The 15,493-nt window shown below is 40.5% G+C and overlaps 1 protein-coding gene across 8 annotated transcripts in view; it reads left to right on the forward strand.

The window, feature by feature from the left end:
* Positions 1-15,493, forward strand: part of LOC127581957 (LIM domain-binding protein 2) — a 349,031-nt gene that overhangs the window by 292,543 nt on the left and 40,995 nt on the right. For all 8 annotated transcript variants that reach the window (XM_052036802.1, XM_052036783.1, XM_052036793.1 and 5 more), the window contains one exon: positions 3,855-3,938. In XM_052036802.1, coding sequence (XP_051892762.1) covers positions 3,855-3,938 — 84 coding nt within the window. The remainder of the gene's footprint in view (positions 1-3,854; positions 3,939-15,493) is intronic.

Here is a 15,493-nt window from a genome sequence, read left to right on the forward strand (position 1 = left end):
ACATAAAATCAAACAAAACACTGCAAATGCTGGGAATCTGAAATAAAACCAGAAAATATTGGAAACATTTAGCAGGCCAGGCAGCACCTGTGGAAAGAGAAACACAGCTAATGTTTCAGCAGGAAAATCTTTCATTAGAACTGAGAAAGAGAGAAAACAAGTTAGTTTGTTTTCTCACTTTCCCAGCTCTGATGAAAGATTTTCAAGCTGAACCATTAACTCTGTTTCTCTTTCCATAGATGCTGCCTGACCAGCTGATCATTTTCAACCTTCTCCATTTTATTTAAGAGTCAATCACATTGGTAGAAGAAACTAATTTACATTTAAAATTTATGAATATTTATTGCTTGCTGTCTTCCGGAAAGACATTAAATTAAGTCCCCATCAGCTCCAACAGGTAAATGTAAGAGACCCCAAAACACTCTCCTGATGAGCTGGGGAATTATTCCTTGTGTCCCACCAACATTTGTACCTCAACCAACATCACTTAAAAAGATCATCTCATCATTATCATTTTCCCATTTTTGGGAGCTTGTTATGCAGACATTAGCTGGCATTGTTTCAAACATTACAACGTTCTCTTTAAATGTTACTTGATATATCATGCTTTGTCACATCAAATTTGTGAATTAGGAGGAAATTGACTCAGCTAATGTCCTGACACCTTATGTTTGTGTGTGAGTTGATTTATGTGTACAATTAAGAAACTTTATTAATGTATATATCTCCTTGTACGACAGTTCTGTGAAAGCAGATTTGTAACTATTCCTGGAGCCTTGACACTTCACTAAATTTTAGGTCCATGAATTTTTTTGAGATAATTTAGAATTTAGCCAGGTTAAATTGCAATCTAGCTCATATCCCAACAGCCCCAGCTTTCAAACCACATGGGAAAATGGATGTGGAGTAATTACTGAATGCCGTTGCAGGTTTCATCATTTAAAATAATTAGATGTGTAGCAGAATGCATTGAAAAAGAGACTGCTAGTCTTGCTTTTTAGGCAGCCACTGCTGCCATCAGCATTTAATGATCTGCCTGACACATCACATCTCCCTGTGCGGATACTTGCTGGTACGCTCTCTGTAACATATTGCTTCACAGCTTGAAAAGGCATCAGTAATCAAGGCATACAGACAGCTATCAGAAGGAAAAACAGAATGAATTACTGAATCATGATCAAGAGGAGATTCTTTCTCACCCCCTTCCCCCCCCCCCCCCCCCCCCCCACCAACCTCTCCCCATCCCCTGCAGTGTATTCTGCTTAGATCTATTCTGATGGAATTCGGCCATGGACCATTGAACTTTGATACACATTTACAGAGTGAAGCGTAGACTCAGCACTTTTGATGTTTTTGATTTTCAAAAAGCAAGTTATTAAATATTTATTTGAGAGGGAATGGATGTATGTTCAGGGACAGTGAAACAGCAGCTCCACGAATTAATGAACATTTTGATGAATTCAAGGTTTCTCTCTTCCACTCTTGTCCCACTGACTAGTAAGTATATTTCCACAGCAGTGATTGAATGTGGTTAAGTGAATGGTTACAGTGCCAATTGGAGGAAACTTGAGCTGCGCCAATTTTATTGAAATCAGTGTTTGTTATTTTGTTTATAGCTTATTTTTGTTAGCTCAATGAATTATTAAGTTAATGTATTGAATGAAGACCAGTTTATTTTAAATAGGATACTAAAATTGTATTTACCTAACATCCACCACAAATTTATAAAGAAGTTTAGGTCACACTTCGCAGTTATGTTTTACACTGCCTTGTTAACTTAATTGGGTAGAAGTTTGTCCTCCACTGTTTGTGTTAAATATACAATGCAGTAGAGGTTACACATTGTACTTCATTTCAGAAATTGGGTTAATTTGATGTTGGTAGAGCTAAATGTCATAATTGATGTGCCACAGACAATTGACCAAAACATAGTTATGACCTAATTGTTGATACTCAGGATTAGCAGAGATTGGAATTGATTGTTGAAGCAAACTTTACACAGTAGGTTACCCGGTGATTATAATCTGCCCAAGTACATATTTCCCAGTGTAAGAGGCCTAAAAATTCTATCACGTAGCAAAACACTTTTGCGTGTTATATGATAAGATTTTTTAAAAATCTGACAGCCACACAATATAGGGTACATGCCTGTGCCTCATTTCCGTTCCTTCATTATAATTCTCTGTGTAATGCTTGTTTTGATGTTACTGGCACAAAATTGTACTGCATAGAGGAGACTTGTAAAATGGGTGTGCCTTATATTTTGAAGCAGGCCTTAGCCAGAGGGTTGCAGATTGCCTAAGGCATTTTTTATGGGAGACCCTCACTAGGCCTGCAGCCATGAGTCCAGGACATCCATCTTCTTGGCAGGTGCCTTCTTTAAGTGTTCTTCTTGAGAAACTACTTCTAACCCTTCTCCCAATGTCCTCAAGACCACTCTTTCAACCAACTTCCCAACACTGACTCTCCTGCCCCCATCCCCGCACCCACACCTCCGGCCACAGCTTCCTCTTCCTCCTATCCTCATAGCACTCCCAAACTTGCTTCCTCCATTATTTTCACTGTCTGTGATCTCCCTGCTACACAATACAGAAACCTACAGTGCTAAAAAGCCTATCCTAATGTATGCAGTAGGACACCCAACAGCAAGATTTCCTAGCCCCACCCCAATCCCCTCATCCCACCCACTACTCACTGCCTACTGAAGTGCCATTTTAACACACCTTTACACCCATTTTGCAGTTTCTGAGCCATTAAGTGTGTTGACAACTCTGTCAGCCATTGAGTTGGAGGCAGGGGAGGAGTAGTGTTTATGATCAGCTTCACAGCAGGCAGTCAATTGTTCAGCAAACAATGTCAATTTACTAAAAAAAACAGCATCCACCTAAAGAGCAGAGGAAACAGGAGTTAACGGTTGAAAACCAGACCAAAGCAGGGTGATTTCTCCGGAAAATATAGGGAGTGGCAGATAATTATGCACAAATTATAAGCATAAAATCAACCTTAGACACTTTCAACAGTGCAGAAATCAGGATTAACTGACCAGGAATTCACCCAGTCATCTGCACCCTTACTGGGAAAAGCATGGTCATTATTTGCAGCCTTTAAGAAAACAAATTGAAAATCTGTTAGAATTTCATTTGACAGAAATAACCCCAAACAGATTTTCATTTAAGTGGTCAGTAATTTCTTATAAAGGGTGATGTGCAAAGGCTAAATATTTTTTCCTGAACCTGAAGGAGTGATGGCATTTTATCTTTGAAAGTAATTTCAAGGTTATCCTACAAAGCTAACCAATGTTAGAATTTCAATGAAGTAAATGTAGGACATTTCCATTGAATGTAGGCTGTGTGCTCACTTTGGAACAAGACATATCCATTATTCCTGAGCAGGGTAACCTTATGGCTTCGTGGCACCTCAGAACAACCTCATAATGGATTGAAAATGTCAGTGCATGGTGAAGTCAACAACTTCCATCTGTAAAAGCTTGACTCTAGAATTACCACCGTTCAGGTGAATTGATAAGTAATTCATTCTGGCTCCTTAAACATACATTAAGGTGATCATAAAGGTCTACTGTTTACAAATCAATTTGATCTCATTTTCCCCAATGTTGAAGGAAGAGCGGTAAATGCAGTGCGTGGTGAGTCAATGAACTTTATAGTTCAGGCGGGTCATGTAAATCATAAAACTATTACAAGCTCCACAATTGCCCTTTGAGAATAACAGAATTCTATTAGATACCTCTTCAGAATTAGTTTCTTATCTCTGCAGAGAAGATTGCTCTGAAGCAGTTCCAAACTTGTTTTTATTTTATCAAGTATGTTATTTTCTAACTTTACATTTTTTTTCAGGCACAAGACCCTCAAGTGCTGGAACAATTGTCCAAAAACATCACTCGTATGGGGCTGACTAACTTCACCCTTAACTACCTCAGGGTAAGATCAGTGAACGTGAACTATAAATTCATTTGATGAATACCAAAGTAAAAAATCACTTTCAGAGTCAAATTTGAGTTTCAGCCTCCTTAACTTCATTTGAGAGACATGTAAAGACATGTCAGAGACAACTTATTAATGCAATGAATATGGAATTTGCAACAACAAATATACATAAATGGGTGGAGGAAAACACAACTGTTTAACAATAAGTGCAGTATTTACTTAAACTCTTCATTAGCTGGATGTGTAATCCCAATGATTTACAATAATGTAATCCAGATTCGTATAATGCATAGAGTATGATTTTTTTTTGGAAACAGAAACTGTTGAAAGAATTATTACAATTAACAATATATTTGTTAGTATAGCACTCTTAATGGAGTGAATTATTTGGAATTTTTGTTGTGTCTACATTAATATAGTTCTCAAAGTCATAGTTTACATTGCATTAAATGAGTGAATTTATGTGGAGCTGCTGGATGTTACAATTCATTATGAATGTTTATCATCATAAAAGATGATTACATTTTTCATAATAAAAAATGAATTAATTGAAAAAAATAAATTACACTAGAAATTGTTCTTGAAGCTGTGAGGATTGCGGGGCAGATTTTACCTGTTCATGCCACCCGAAACTGGTCAAAGAGGAAATGGTGTTATGGGCCACTTGATGGACACTGGCTTCTGAAAACAGCAGCTTAAGTTTATCTTTGTGCCTTATTGACTGCCCAACCTTTACCAGCCCTACTGCTGGTAGGAATTAGGTGGTGAGGGTAAGAGGAACTGGATAATTTCCTTCCTTCCTTTGTTGCCAAATACATACCTTCCCCAGCTAACGAACGCAACATCTGGAGCAATGAACATAAAATGCTGGAGGAGCTCAGCAGGTCAGGCGGCATCTATGGAGGGAAATGAATAGTTGACACTTTGGGCTGAGACCCTCCTGATTTTGAGTCCCGATGAAGGATCTCAGTCCAAAACGTCGACTGTTCATTTCCCTCCCTGGATGCTGCCTGACCTGCAGAGTTCCTCCAGCACTTTGTGTTCATTGCTCCAGATTTCCAGCATCTGCAGTCTCTCTTGTGTCTCCTTCCCCAGCTAAGTCAAGGTGAGTATGATGGGAAGAGAAAGCCTGATGGCAGCCGCCCTTACCCTCTCTTTTGTTCCCAAGAATCTAACAACATTGATGCAGTTTTGCTCTGAGCATTTTAAAAAATTAAGAAAAAAGACTCTGCAAGCACTGCTTGCTTTTCGTACTGGCTCTTTCTCCTTCCATTGCTACACAGGTGCCACTGTCTGACAGTGGTGGGCACCTTTCCTGTCATGTATGTTCCCTCAGGAGCATGCCCTGCACCCTTAATTCACACCAATATTTCAAATGCCAGTGACTGTAGTGATCACTGGAAGCCTCTCCCCCCAGCTGGATGACCAGATTCTTAGGCCAGAGATGGTTTTCCTCTAATGGTCACTCACAGTGGCAGTATTAACTTAAGAAAATAGTTTTGAAAACAGTGTGTCCTAACAGAAAGTAACCAGGTTTCCAAGAGAAGATAATTAGCTTCATTGGAAGTTTCCATCTGAAATTAGTGGGAGCTTTGACTGAATGTTGATGTGAAATCAGTCTGCCATTGCTAGGATATCAAGAGCATTGTAACTAAATTAAATCTTCAATTTTTTGACCCTTTTGGTATTTTTTTTGCCAGTGGCACGACCCATGAGCCTTTGTGCCACTTATTGAATGTTTCTTGTCCCCTTCCTGGCACCATTATTGCAGCCAAAAGGTTTCCCAATGGGAATTCCCCTCTCTGAGGTGTTTGGAAAAAGAAGCAGAGGATCTACAGAGGGATCCCAGGCAGGTTAGGCGGCACAAGAGTTTACCTGCACCCTCCTGTCAGGGTTCTGACACATGCGTCGGCAGGCTAATCCTGAACATAATTTACACTGATAAATAATCAGGCTTGTTGAGGCCCCACTTCCTGAAGGAGGATGGGATTGTAAACCCCAGGGCACATGAAGATACATGACTGCTGAATAACCATCGTCAGAAGTACCGCTGTCACATGTTTCACTTTGAATAGCTCGACTTCAAGACATCCAGCTCACCCAGCTTGGCTATGTCCACCAAGATGCCGTCACCACACCTGCAGTTTTTGGCACCCTCTAGTTAGATTTAAAATTAACTTTTGGCACAACATGAATTGATGTTTGCAGAAGAGAGTTCCAAATTTATACCACTCTTTGGCGCATAGAAGTGTTTCCTCATTTGCCTCCTGAAAGGCCTGGCTTTAATTTTTAAACTACACCCCCTGGTCCCAGGCTACCCCAGCGGTTGAACTGTTTTCTTTCTGCCTCATTTGTTCCGCTTATTATCTTCAAAACTTTAATCAGATCACTCCTGAACTTTCTACATCCCGGGGATACTATCCCAATTAGAATAATCTCTCCTTGTGATTTAACCCTTGGAGACCATATGTCATGTTGATAAATGTACACTGCATGCTCTACAAGGACATTATATCCTTCCTCAAATGTTGTGTCTAAAACTGTTCACAGCTCTTCAGGTATGATCTAACCAAGCTTTGTAAAGTTGTAGCATAATTTTTACCCCTTTAAATTCCATTCCTCTAATTATGAACACTTGTGTCTGTATATATATCAGCATCTCATTAGCCTTTTTAATTATTTTGATACCTGGCCATGATATTTAAATAGTCTATATACCTCCAAGTCTGTATGGTCCTCCATGCTTCTATCTTTTCACCATTTAAAAATTCCTTTGTTCTGTCCTTTATAGGTCCAAAGTGGATGATCTGGTGAGGGTGTCCAGAATAAGGGGCATAGTGTTACGGACTCAGTGAAAGTCCCTTTAAGATAGAGAGTGTGTGTGTATGTGTGTGTGGGGCGTGCTTACGTCAATAGAAGATAAAGGACGTAATGACGTGGTTGAAGAAGAAGAAAGAGAGAGAGAGAAGGGAGAGAGACACCAGCCTGCTTGTTTTCTCTATCGATGGATGAGAAACAATAACTGTGTTTGCCACTGAAATCCATGTATGGAAGTTGGAAGTAATCCGGTGGAGTTCACTTTGTTGCTGACCTGTAGAAGGAAACAGGTATTTATGTGTGGACGACCACGGTTCGGATGCTTTTCGGGGTGAGGAACCAAATCTTGCCACACACACAAGCCAATTAAAAAGAATTTGGATTGAATCCCGAACAAATCTTGTCAATCTGGGGAACGATCCCAGACGACACTCGTTAACCTTGGGAACTATCCCGGACGAATCTTGTTAACCTTGGGAACGATCCCGGACGAATCTTGTTAACCTTGGGAACGATCCCCGTACGGGCCACCAATTTTGTCACAAACCAGCAACAAAAGAAACACACTGAGCATGATTCAGTGTTAAAAACTATTTTATTAATCACTACTTATGATAATACGTAAAATAAAAGTAAAAATGTTAGTATGTTAGAATTCAAGAATGTTAAACCTCGAACGTTAACCCGAAAACTAAACTCGTCGTGTGTGTGTGTGACAAAGTCCAAAACTCCCAGTTCCTGAATGGTTCTTAAAGTTCAGTTCCGCAAGCCATAAGGTGAAACATGAGCAAGGGCTTCTTCAACAACCACCGTTGTCTGAAGATAAGATGTAGATGTAGAAAAACATAGAGAGAGTACATACGAAATCCAAATGTTCCACGATGGAACCCAAACGACACTTCAGTGTTTACTCGGTAGTGACTTGCTCACCCCGAAAAGCATCCGAACCGTGGTCGTCCACACATAAATACCTGTTTCCTTCTACAGGTCAGCAACAAAGTGAACTCCACCGGATTACTTCCAACTTCCATACATGGATTTCAGTGGCAAACACAGTTATTGTTTCTCATCCATCGATAGAGAAAACAAGCAGGCTGGTGTCTCTCTCCCTTCTCTCTCTCTCTTTCTTCTTCTTCAACCACGTCATTACGTCCTTTATCTTCTATTGACGTAAGCACGCCCCACACACACATACACACACACTCTCTATCTTAAAGGGACTTTCACTGAGTCCGTAACAATAGCAAAATTGAATACATTTAGGGTTCATATTTGGTGGAAAACCTTCACACAAATGTTAGTGGAAAAAGCCTTTCACACTCAGCCAACAAAAAGTTTTAAATCTTGGATTTAAGCAAGGGTTTCAAGGCAGGTAGATGACCCTTTGTAACAGAAGGACTGACTTTATTTCTGTTGCATGCATTAATTGTGCAGTATAGTAGTGGAGTATAACGAACATATGCCACTATGTTAATACACACAATTGAAGGTGTATTTCTACCCCAGAATGCAGAAGCAGGTTCAAAAGGTGGGTTACTTCTTTCCTCTGTGCCATGTCTGTAGGAACATCCACAGCAATTTTTCAGCATTTGGCTGCTGCAACCAGTGATAATATTTGTTTGCCTAAAACGGGGCTCCTTCTCCCTGCTACAATTTAGAACCAGGGCTGGTGCTGTGGTTGTGATGTTGGTGATGTTCAATGTTCTTGCAGCCACTCTCACTTCCAGTGGCTGCTACTACCTGCACGTTCATGATATTTTTAACCATTGATTTTGCCTGTCACTTCTTAGTCTCAGTTCCTCTAACTGTAGATAGCTATTCAAACCTTAACAAAAATGTTGTCCTCCTAATCTACCATTCATCCTTAATTCCCTTTGAATTCCTTTTGTACATTCTTCCACCCCCATCATTAGAGTGGCCTATTTAGCCATTAGAATGTGCATCTGAATCTATGCAAATCAACCATCTTCAAATTAGCTCACTTCTATTTGCTTCTGTCTAACACCTACTATTAGTTATTCCGGTATAGGCTGCTCAAAGTTAGATAATCTAAAGTAAGTGGAAAAGAAATATTAGATCTATGTGGAAGTACAGACTTGCTTTTCATGGATCCATTTTTGTAAAACTGCTCTCCAAAGCTCTCCGGATCTGAAGGGGTGAGGCCCCAAACAGTGCCAGGGTCTTGAGTGACATAATATTGTCATGTGGGAGGGAGAAGGCAAAACAAGGCCCACCACAAAACTTCAGCAGCCAGCTAAACTGTATCTTATGACATACAGAAAAGTTCAAAATATATTAAACATTAGAATTTTGTTTTAAGAAAAGATCAGAATTAGTGTTCCTCAGTTGTGGTGGGGGGGAGGGGGGGGATGGGGGCAGCAGGCAACAGTGCCCAGAACAGTCAGTCCCCTCATTTCACCTAGCTTGTCTACCTCCCCCATGGTTGATAGACCAGAGTGGAAGAAATTCTACATGTGGGAATCTCTGTCCCCCATCATGCCCCCTTCTATAGAGGCAATTCAGAAATGGAGCTATTATGGAGCAAATATGGAAGAGATATTTAACTTCTGGTGAAGAGGCACTGTGGTAATATCTTCCTTCTGTATCACCTCCACTTACAATCAAATTAAGGGAAATCACTGAATATTTAGACCTTTTGAGAGATGCTGTTGATGGTTTTGGAAAGATTCCAAATCTAAGCTAAAATAAAACAAAATAAACTGCTGGATGAACTCAGCAGGTCAAGTAGCATTTGTGTAGGCAAAGGGATGGTCAACATTTCAGGTCAAGATCCTATATCATGACAGAATATAGAAGGGAGATAGCCAGCAAATAGAAGTGAGGGGGAGGGGTGAGACAGAGACTGGGAGGTGGAACAAGATGGGGGGAGGGGGCAGATGGAGCCAGGTGGGGGAGGGAGGACTTTTGAAACAAAGGGTGGGAGATGATAGGTGGAAATGGATAAGGAAGGGATGATAGGTGGTTAGAACGGTGTGGGGGGGTGGGGGTGGGTGGGAGAGAAATTATCTAATTCACCCGCCATCCCAACCTGGTTCCAACTGCCCATCACCTACAGTACATACCTATCCACCTGGTTCATCTTTTCTATTCCCTCCCCTCTCTCCTTACCCACCCAGTTCCATGTTACTAATCTTTCCCCTGATGCCCCCCCCCAATCTTTTTCCAACTACCACCTACCAACTCCGTCTCAACACTCCGCCTCCCTCTCCCCCAGCTACTTCCGTCTCCCATCATACCCACCCTTCCCCCACTCCAACATGGTTCCACCTATCAGCCGCTGTCTCACCCCTTCCTCTCACTTATATTTACTGATTATCTTCCCTCTAACACTCTCACTCCAGATGCGTGGTCTCAACCCAAAACATTGGCCATCCCTTTGCCTCCACAGATGCTGCTTGACCTGCTGAGTTCTACCAGCAATTTACTCTTTGATCCAGATTTCAGTGTCTTGAGTCTCTATAAAGTACATTAGTCCTGGAGAGGATTAAATTATATAATTTGATTTTTTAAAAATTGAAAAATTATCGATTTTTAAACCATTTTCTTATGCATGGGCATTCTTTAAAAATGTGAACTCTGACTTGTCTCTTATTTGCCTTGTTCTCTAAATTGGAAGGTGCAATGTGTTATTGTGATGATTTAGAATTGCTTTGCTAGATAGCAGCAAAGGTGCCCAACAGTTTGTTTAGATTAACATTGTTCTCTACAAAGTTGGCAACAAAATATTTGCATGAAAGTCTGTTGTCTGCTATTTTAAACAGATTTAAACCTTCAATGATATAGCAGAATGAGAAAGACAGCCTATTTTCAGTCTTGTATTTCTATCAAAAGGTGGCATGCAGAGATTTGGCACTGCAGTATGTCTCTGTGCAATGGAACAGTGCAGTGATTCAATGTAATTTAAAACCTGAATAATTTTTAAAAATCAGTTTGTTGAATTTTCGCTAGTACTACAAAGAAACATCATCAAATTTCTTTGAAGATAAGGGAAATTGTCCATGTGGCAGTGGGGTTAACCTTGCTTCCATTGGATTTTGCATTTATTTTTCAACGACAAATTGCATTTAATTGCACCTTCAATGTAGTCAAAGTCCCCATAATTGCATCACAGAGCCAAAAACAGAGAGTCTATTAATGACAGTATTGTGGTGTGGGGTGGTTACCAAGATCTTGATAATTAAGGTAGGTTTTAATAAGGATGGAGGAGTTTAAGAAGACAATTCCATCAAATAGGGTTGGAGGTTATATCCATAGTCATCAATGATGGGTAAGTGAAGGATTTACGAGGATGATTCCAGGAATGAAAGGGCTTACGTATGAGGAGCGTTTGTCGGCTCTTGGACTGTACTCACTGGAGTACAGAAGAATGAGAGGGGACCTCATAGCGACATTTAAAATATTGATAGGAAAGGACAGAGTAAATGTGGCTAGGCTGTTTCCCTTGGTGGGTGAGTCCAGGATCAGAGGGCACAATCTTAGAATTAGAGGGTACAGTTTCAAAACAGAGATGAGGAAAAATTTCTTTAGCCAGAGGGTGGTGAATTTGTGGAACTCCTTGCCACGTACAGCAGTGGAGGCCAGATCAGTGGGGGCGTTCAAGGAGGAGATAGATAGATATCTAAATAGTCAGGATATCAAGGGATATGGGGATAAGGCCGGTAATTGGGATTAGACTAGTTTTTTTTTCTTCTTCTTCCCCCATTCCCCATTTCTCATTTCTATTTCCCTTTCCTTGGAGCAGACTCGATGGGCCGAATGGCCTGCTTCTGCTCCCTTGTCTTGTGATCTTGTAATGAATTTACTCTAAGGTGGTGGGTGCAAAAGTAGGGAATTCTTGTTGCAATCATGACTTTGGTCCACACTTAAGTATGTAACTTTGGTGAGATATACTTGCATTGAAGTCAATGCAGTCTTTACAGACTAAGTTGATAACCAGGGTGAGAGGGTTGACCTGTGAGGAACAATTGAATGAATTGGCTTGTGCCCTTTGGAATTTAGAGGACTGAAAGATAATCTCACCAGGACGTATGAGATTCTGAAAGGGGCTGATGGAATAGATGTAAAGAAGCTGTTTCCACTTGATGGTAAATCTTAGGAATTCTCTATCCTGGAGGGCTGTATATGCTGAGTTGTTGAATATATTCTAGACTGAAATAATTAGAATTTTGAACACTTGGGGAATTGGGGTTGTATGAGAAAGTGGACATGGTATGGTCGTGGGATCGAGTTTAAGAGCTGCGAGGTAATGATGCAGCTCTACAAAACTCTGGTTAGACCACGCTTAGAGTACTGTGTCCAATTCTGGTCGCCTTATTATAGGAAGGATGTGGAGGTGTTGGAAAGGGTGCAGAGGAGATTTACCAGGATGCTACCTGGATTAGAGAGTATGGATCGAGTTTAAGAGCTGCGAGATAATGATGCAGCTCTACAAAACTCTGGTTAGACCACGCTTAGAGTACTGTGTCCAATTCTGGTCGCCTTATTATAGGAAGGATGTGGAGGTGTTGGAAAGGGTGCAGAGGAGATTTACCAGGATGCTACCTGGATTAGAGAGTATGGATCGAGTTTAAGAGCTGCGAGATAATGATGCAGCTCTACAAAACTCTGGTTAGACCACGCCTAGAGTACTGTGTCCAATTCTGGTCGCCTTATTATAGGAAGGATGTGGAGGTGTTGGAAAAGGTGCAGAGGAGATTTACCAGGATGCTACCTGGATTAGAGAGTATGGATTATGAGGAGAGACTAAAGGAGCTGGGGCTTTACTCATTGGAGAGAAGGAGGATGAGGGGAGACATGATAGAGGTATACAAAATATTAAGAGGAATAGATAGAGTGGACAGCCGGTGCCTCTTTCCCAGGGCACCGATGCTCAATACAAGAGGGCATGACTTTAAGGTAATGGGTGGGAAGTTCAAGGGAGATGTCAGAGGGAAGTTTTTCACCCAGAGAGTGGTTGGTGCATGGAATGCGCTGCCTGGGCTGGTGGTGGAGGCTGATACGTTGATCAAGTTCAAGAGGTTGTTAGATAAGCATATGGAGGAATTTAAGATAGTGGGATATGTGGGAGGAAGGGGTTAGATAGTCTTAGGCATGGTTTAAAGGTCGGCACAACATGGTGGGCCGAAGGGCCTGTATTGTGCTGTATTGTTCTGTGGTTCTATGTATACAATTGGCCATGTTTTATTGTATGGAAGGGCAGTGTTGATGAGCCATATGGTCTGCTTTCCTTCTAATTCTTATGTTCTTATAATGCAAAGGAGATGGAAATCAGAGAAAGTAGGGCCTAGAAATTCAGTCACACATAAATACAAGTGCTGAAATGTGCCTATATGAGGCATCCAGCAGCTGCCAAGTTCAAGAATTCCCCATTAGCTCATATTATACACCAAGTAACTTCAGGATGCCCAAGCAATAGCTGAAAATAAGCTGAATTCAATCACTGCTGGAGAGCATTGGGTAGCTTGGGGTAGCAAGACCATTGTCAGTGAAACCCTGTTTCGCCGACTTGAGTCTTGCTGGTTGAAGAGGTTCAATGAGCCTAGGAAGTCATTGAGAGGTGAGATGAAGAAGATGGTAGGGGGTGGTGGCCAGGGAAGTAAAGGTTGGAATGGAATGTTCGAAAAGATGTCCTTGGACCCTGTCTCTGTGCTGAAAAAATTGTTGGTGACCCATGTGTTAAGAGAGTGTAACATGGCCACGGGCACAAAATGTCATTTTTGACAATTTAGAGTAGTTTACCTGGTGCAGAGCAGCAAAAACTCAGAGGGATGAAAACAGAATGATGCAGGAGAAATGAATGTGAACCTGGGAGATTTCAAGATCTTTGAAATAAGCAGTTTCATTGAAAATAGAGCATTTGCTCACAGCTACAAGGATACTGGATTTTTTTTGAGGATATCATGATCAAGGTAGCTTTGAAAGAGCAGATTGCATGACCTTTAAGATGTAAGTATGGGAGCCAGGAAAGGAAGTTGGAAGGGAACAGGGTTGAGGAGCAGGAGGTAGTCTCATGGTCAAGATTGGTGCAGAGATGGAACAGAGGGAGATTGAGGAAAAAATAATTTATTATTATACAGAATAATTTATTGTCATGCAGCACCTTTCATGACTATTGGATTCATCAAAGCACTTTATAGCCTATTAAGCACCTTATGAAGAATTAATATTGGAGAAATGTTTCCCAGGAAATGTGTGATGAAGGTTCAGTTGGATGGAGGGGTGAGGAAAAGGAGAGGCATTAGAGCCTTGTGAACCAGTTGTCTCTACTCTGGTGACAGTGAAAACCATGACTGGATATTTGTTTGTTCATGCATAATTATAGATCCATTAGTTTTGTAAAAAATCAAGTGTTTGCAATATGTCAGAAAAACAACTAAACAGTACCAGAAAGTTTGCAATCAGCAAAGTACTGACTAAAAGGGCACAACATTGTTTTGGTATCTGAAACATTTTCCCAACATAATGAGTAAGGTTTACTGGATGCTCATTTGCTCAAACAGCAATACATTGTGCTTGTTGTGCTTTATTTGGCTTCTATTCTGAATGAACTCCAGATTTTAAAGATACATTTTAATTTCATTTGTTTCCTTAAGGTAACCTTGTGACCAACACCCACCATCTGAGTTATTTAACCATAATAGTGCATTCGACCACACAGACACACACTTGCAATAGGAACCGCAATGATCAGGTTCCATCATATTTGAGAAATTTACACCAATGCATGTTGTCTTCCATCCTGTTCTTAATTAGATAGTCATCTCACTTCCTTTTAAAAGGCTATTAACAGAGTATTGTTTTTAATGGGAAAGTATTCCACCGGTGTGTGAAGGGAAAAATATTCTATTCTTGAGCCTCATGATGCTTGTTGATTCTGTGGTGTAGAAGGTTTATCTACGGCATTCACCTCCCTTGGGGGATTAAGTAAATAAATTAGTTAAAGCTGAAGACAGTGTAAATTATACACGGTATTTTCAGAATGAATGGGTTCAGTGAGCTAAATGACTTTTTCGCATTCTGCATTTCTTTAAATTTCTGTCAACCATTTGAGGATTATGATGTCCCTTAATAACTTAAAATACTTCGCACTTTATTGAGTCACTTAGAAAATAGTGTGGATATTCCATATACTCATCAATCAGTGATGTAAAACCTGTTTTGTCTGGGGTCAGAAAACTGTGAAAGAGTTTTGATATTCATAGGGTTAACACAGGGCATTATCACTGTGAGAAACTGGCTTCCCGCAGTGCAGAGAAATACCATCTGTGAGTTTTTTTTAATTTAAAAAATTATAATAGACAATGGGGGGTGGACATCCAGTTCGTCACAGTTGTACTATTAAAATTGTTATCAGGGTGTTCAGTTGCGCAGATAAACCCTGCCAGTCCTTTTGCAGGAAGGCTATTGGCCTGAAGCCAGTAGGTACGGGAAACTGGTGGTTATCCAAAGCTTGTTCTTAGTATATTTGTTAAAGTATTTGAAACATGTACCTTTAGCCTATAATGTCAATACACTCACGTGAAGGGCCAATTTTTGTATATATGTGTAAAAAGAATGGTGGGAAAGGTGAACGGGCTGCTCACCTGATGCTGTCACAAAAAGGCAAGAACCAATTTGATGGCCGGGTGTTATTTCTATTTGAAGCCACACTGCACAAGCATTTCCAGTGTGGATTGATAGTTGGCTGATTAACAAATTGGGAATCCATCCAA

Source organism: Pristis pectinata, chromosome 2 (genome assembly GCF_009764475.1).
Source record: "Pristis pectinata isolate sPriPec2 chromosome 2, sPriPec2.1.pri, whole genome shotgun sequence".
NCBI lineage: Eukaryota > Metazoa > Chordata > Chondrichthyes > Rhinopristiformes > Pristidae > Pristis > Pristis pectinata.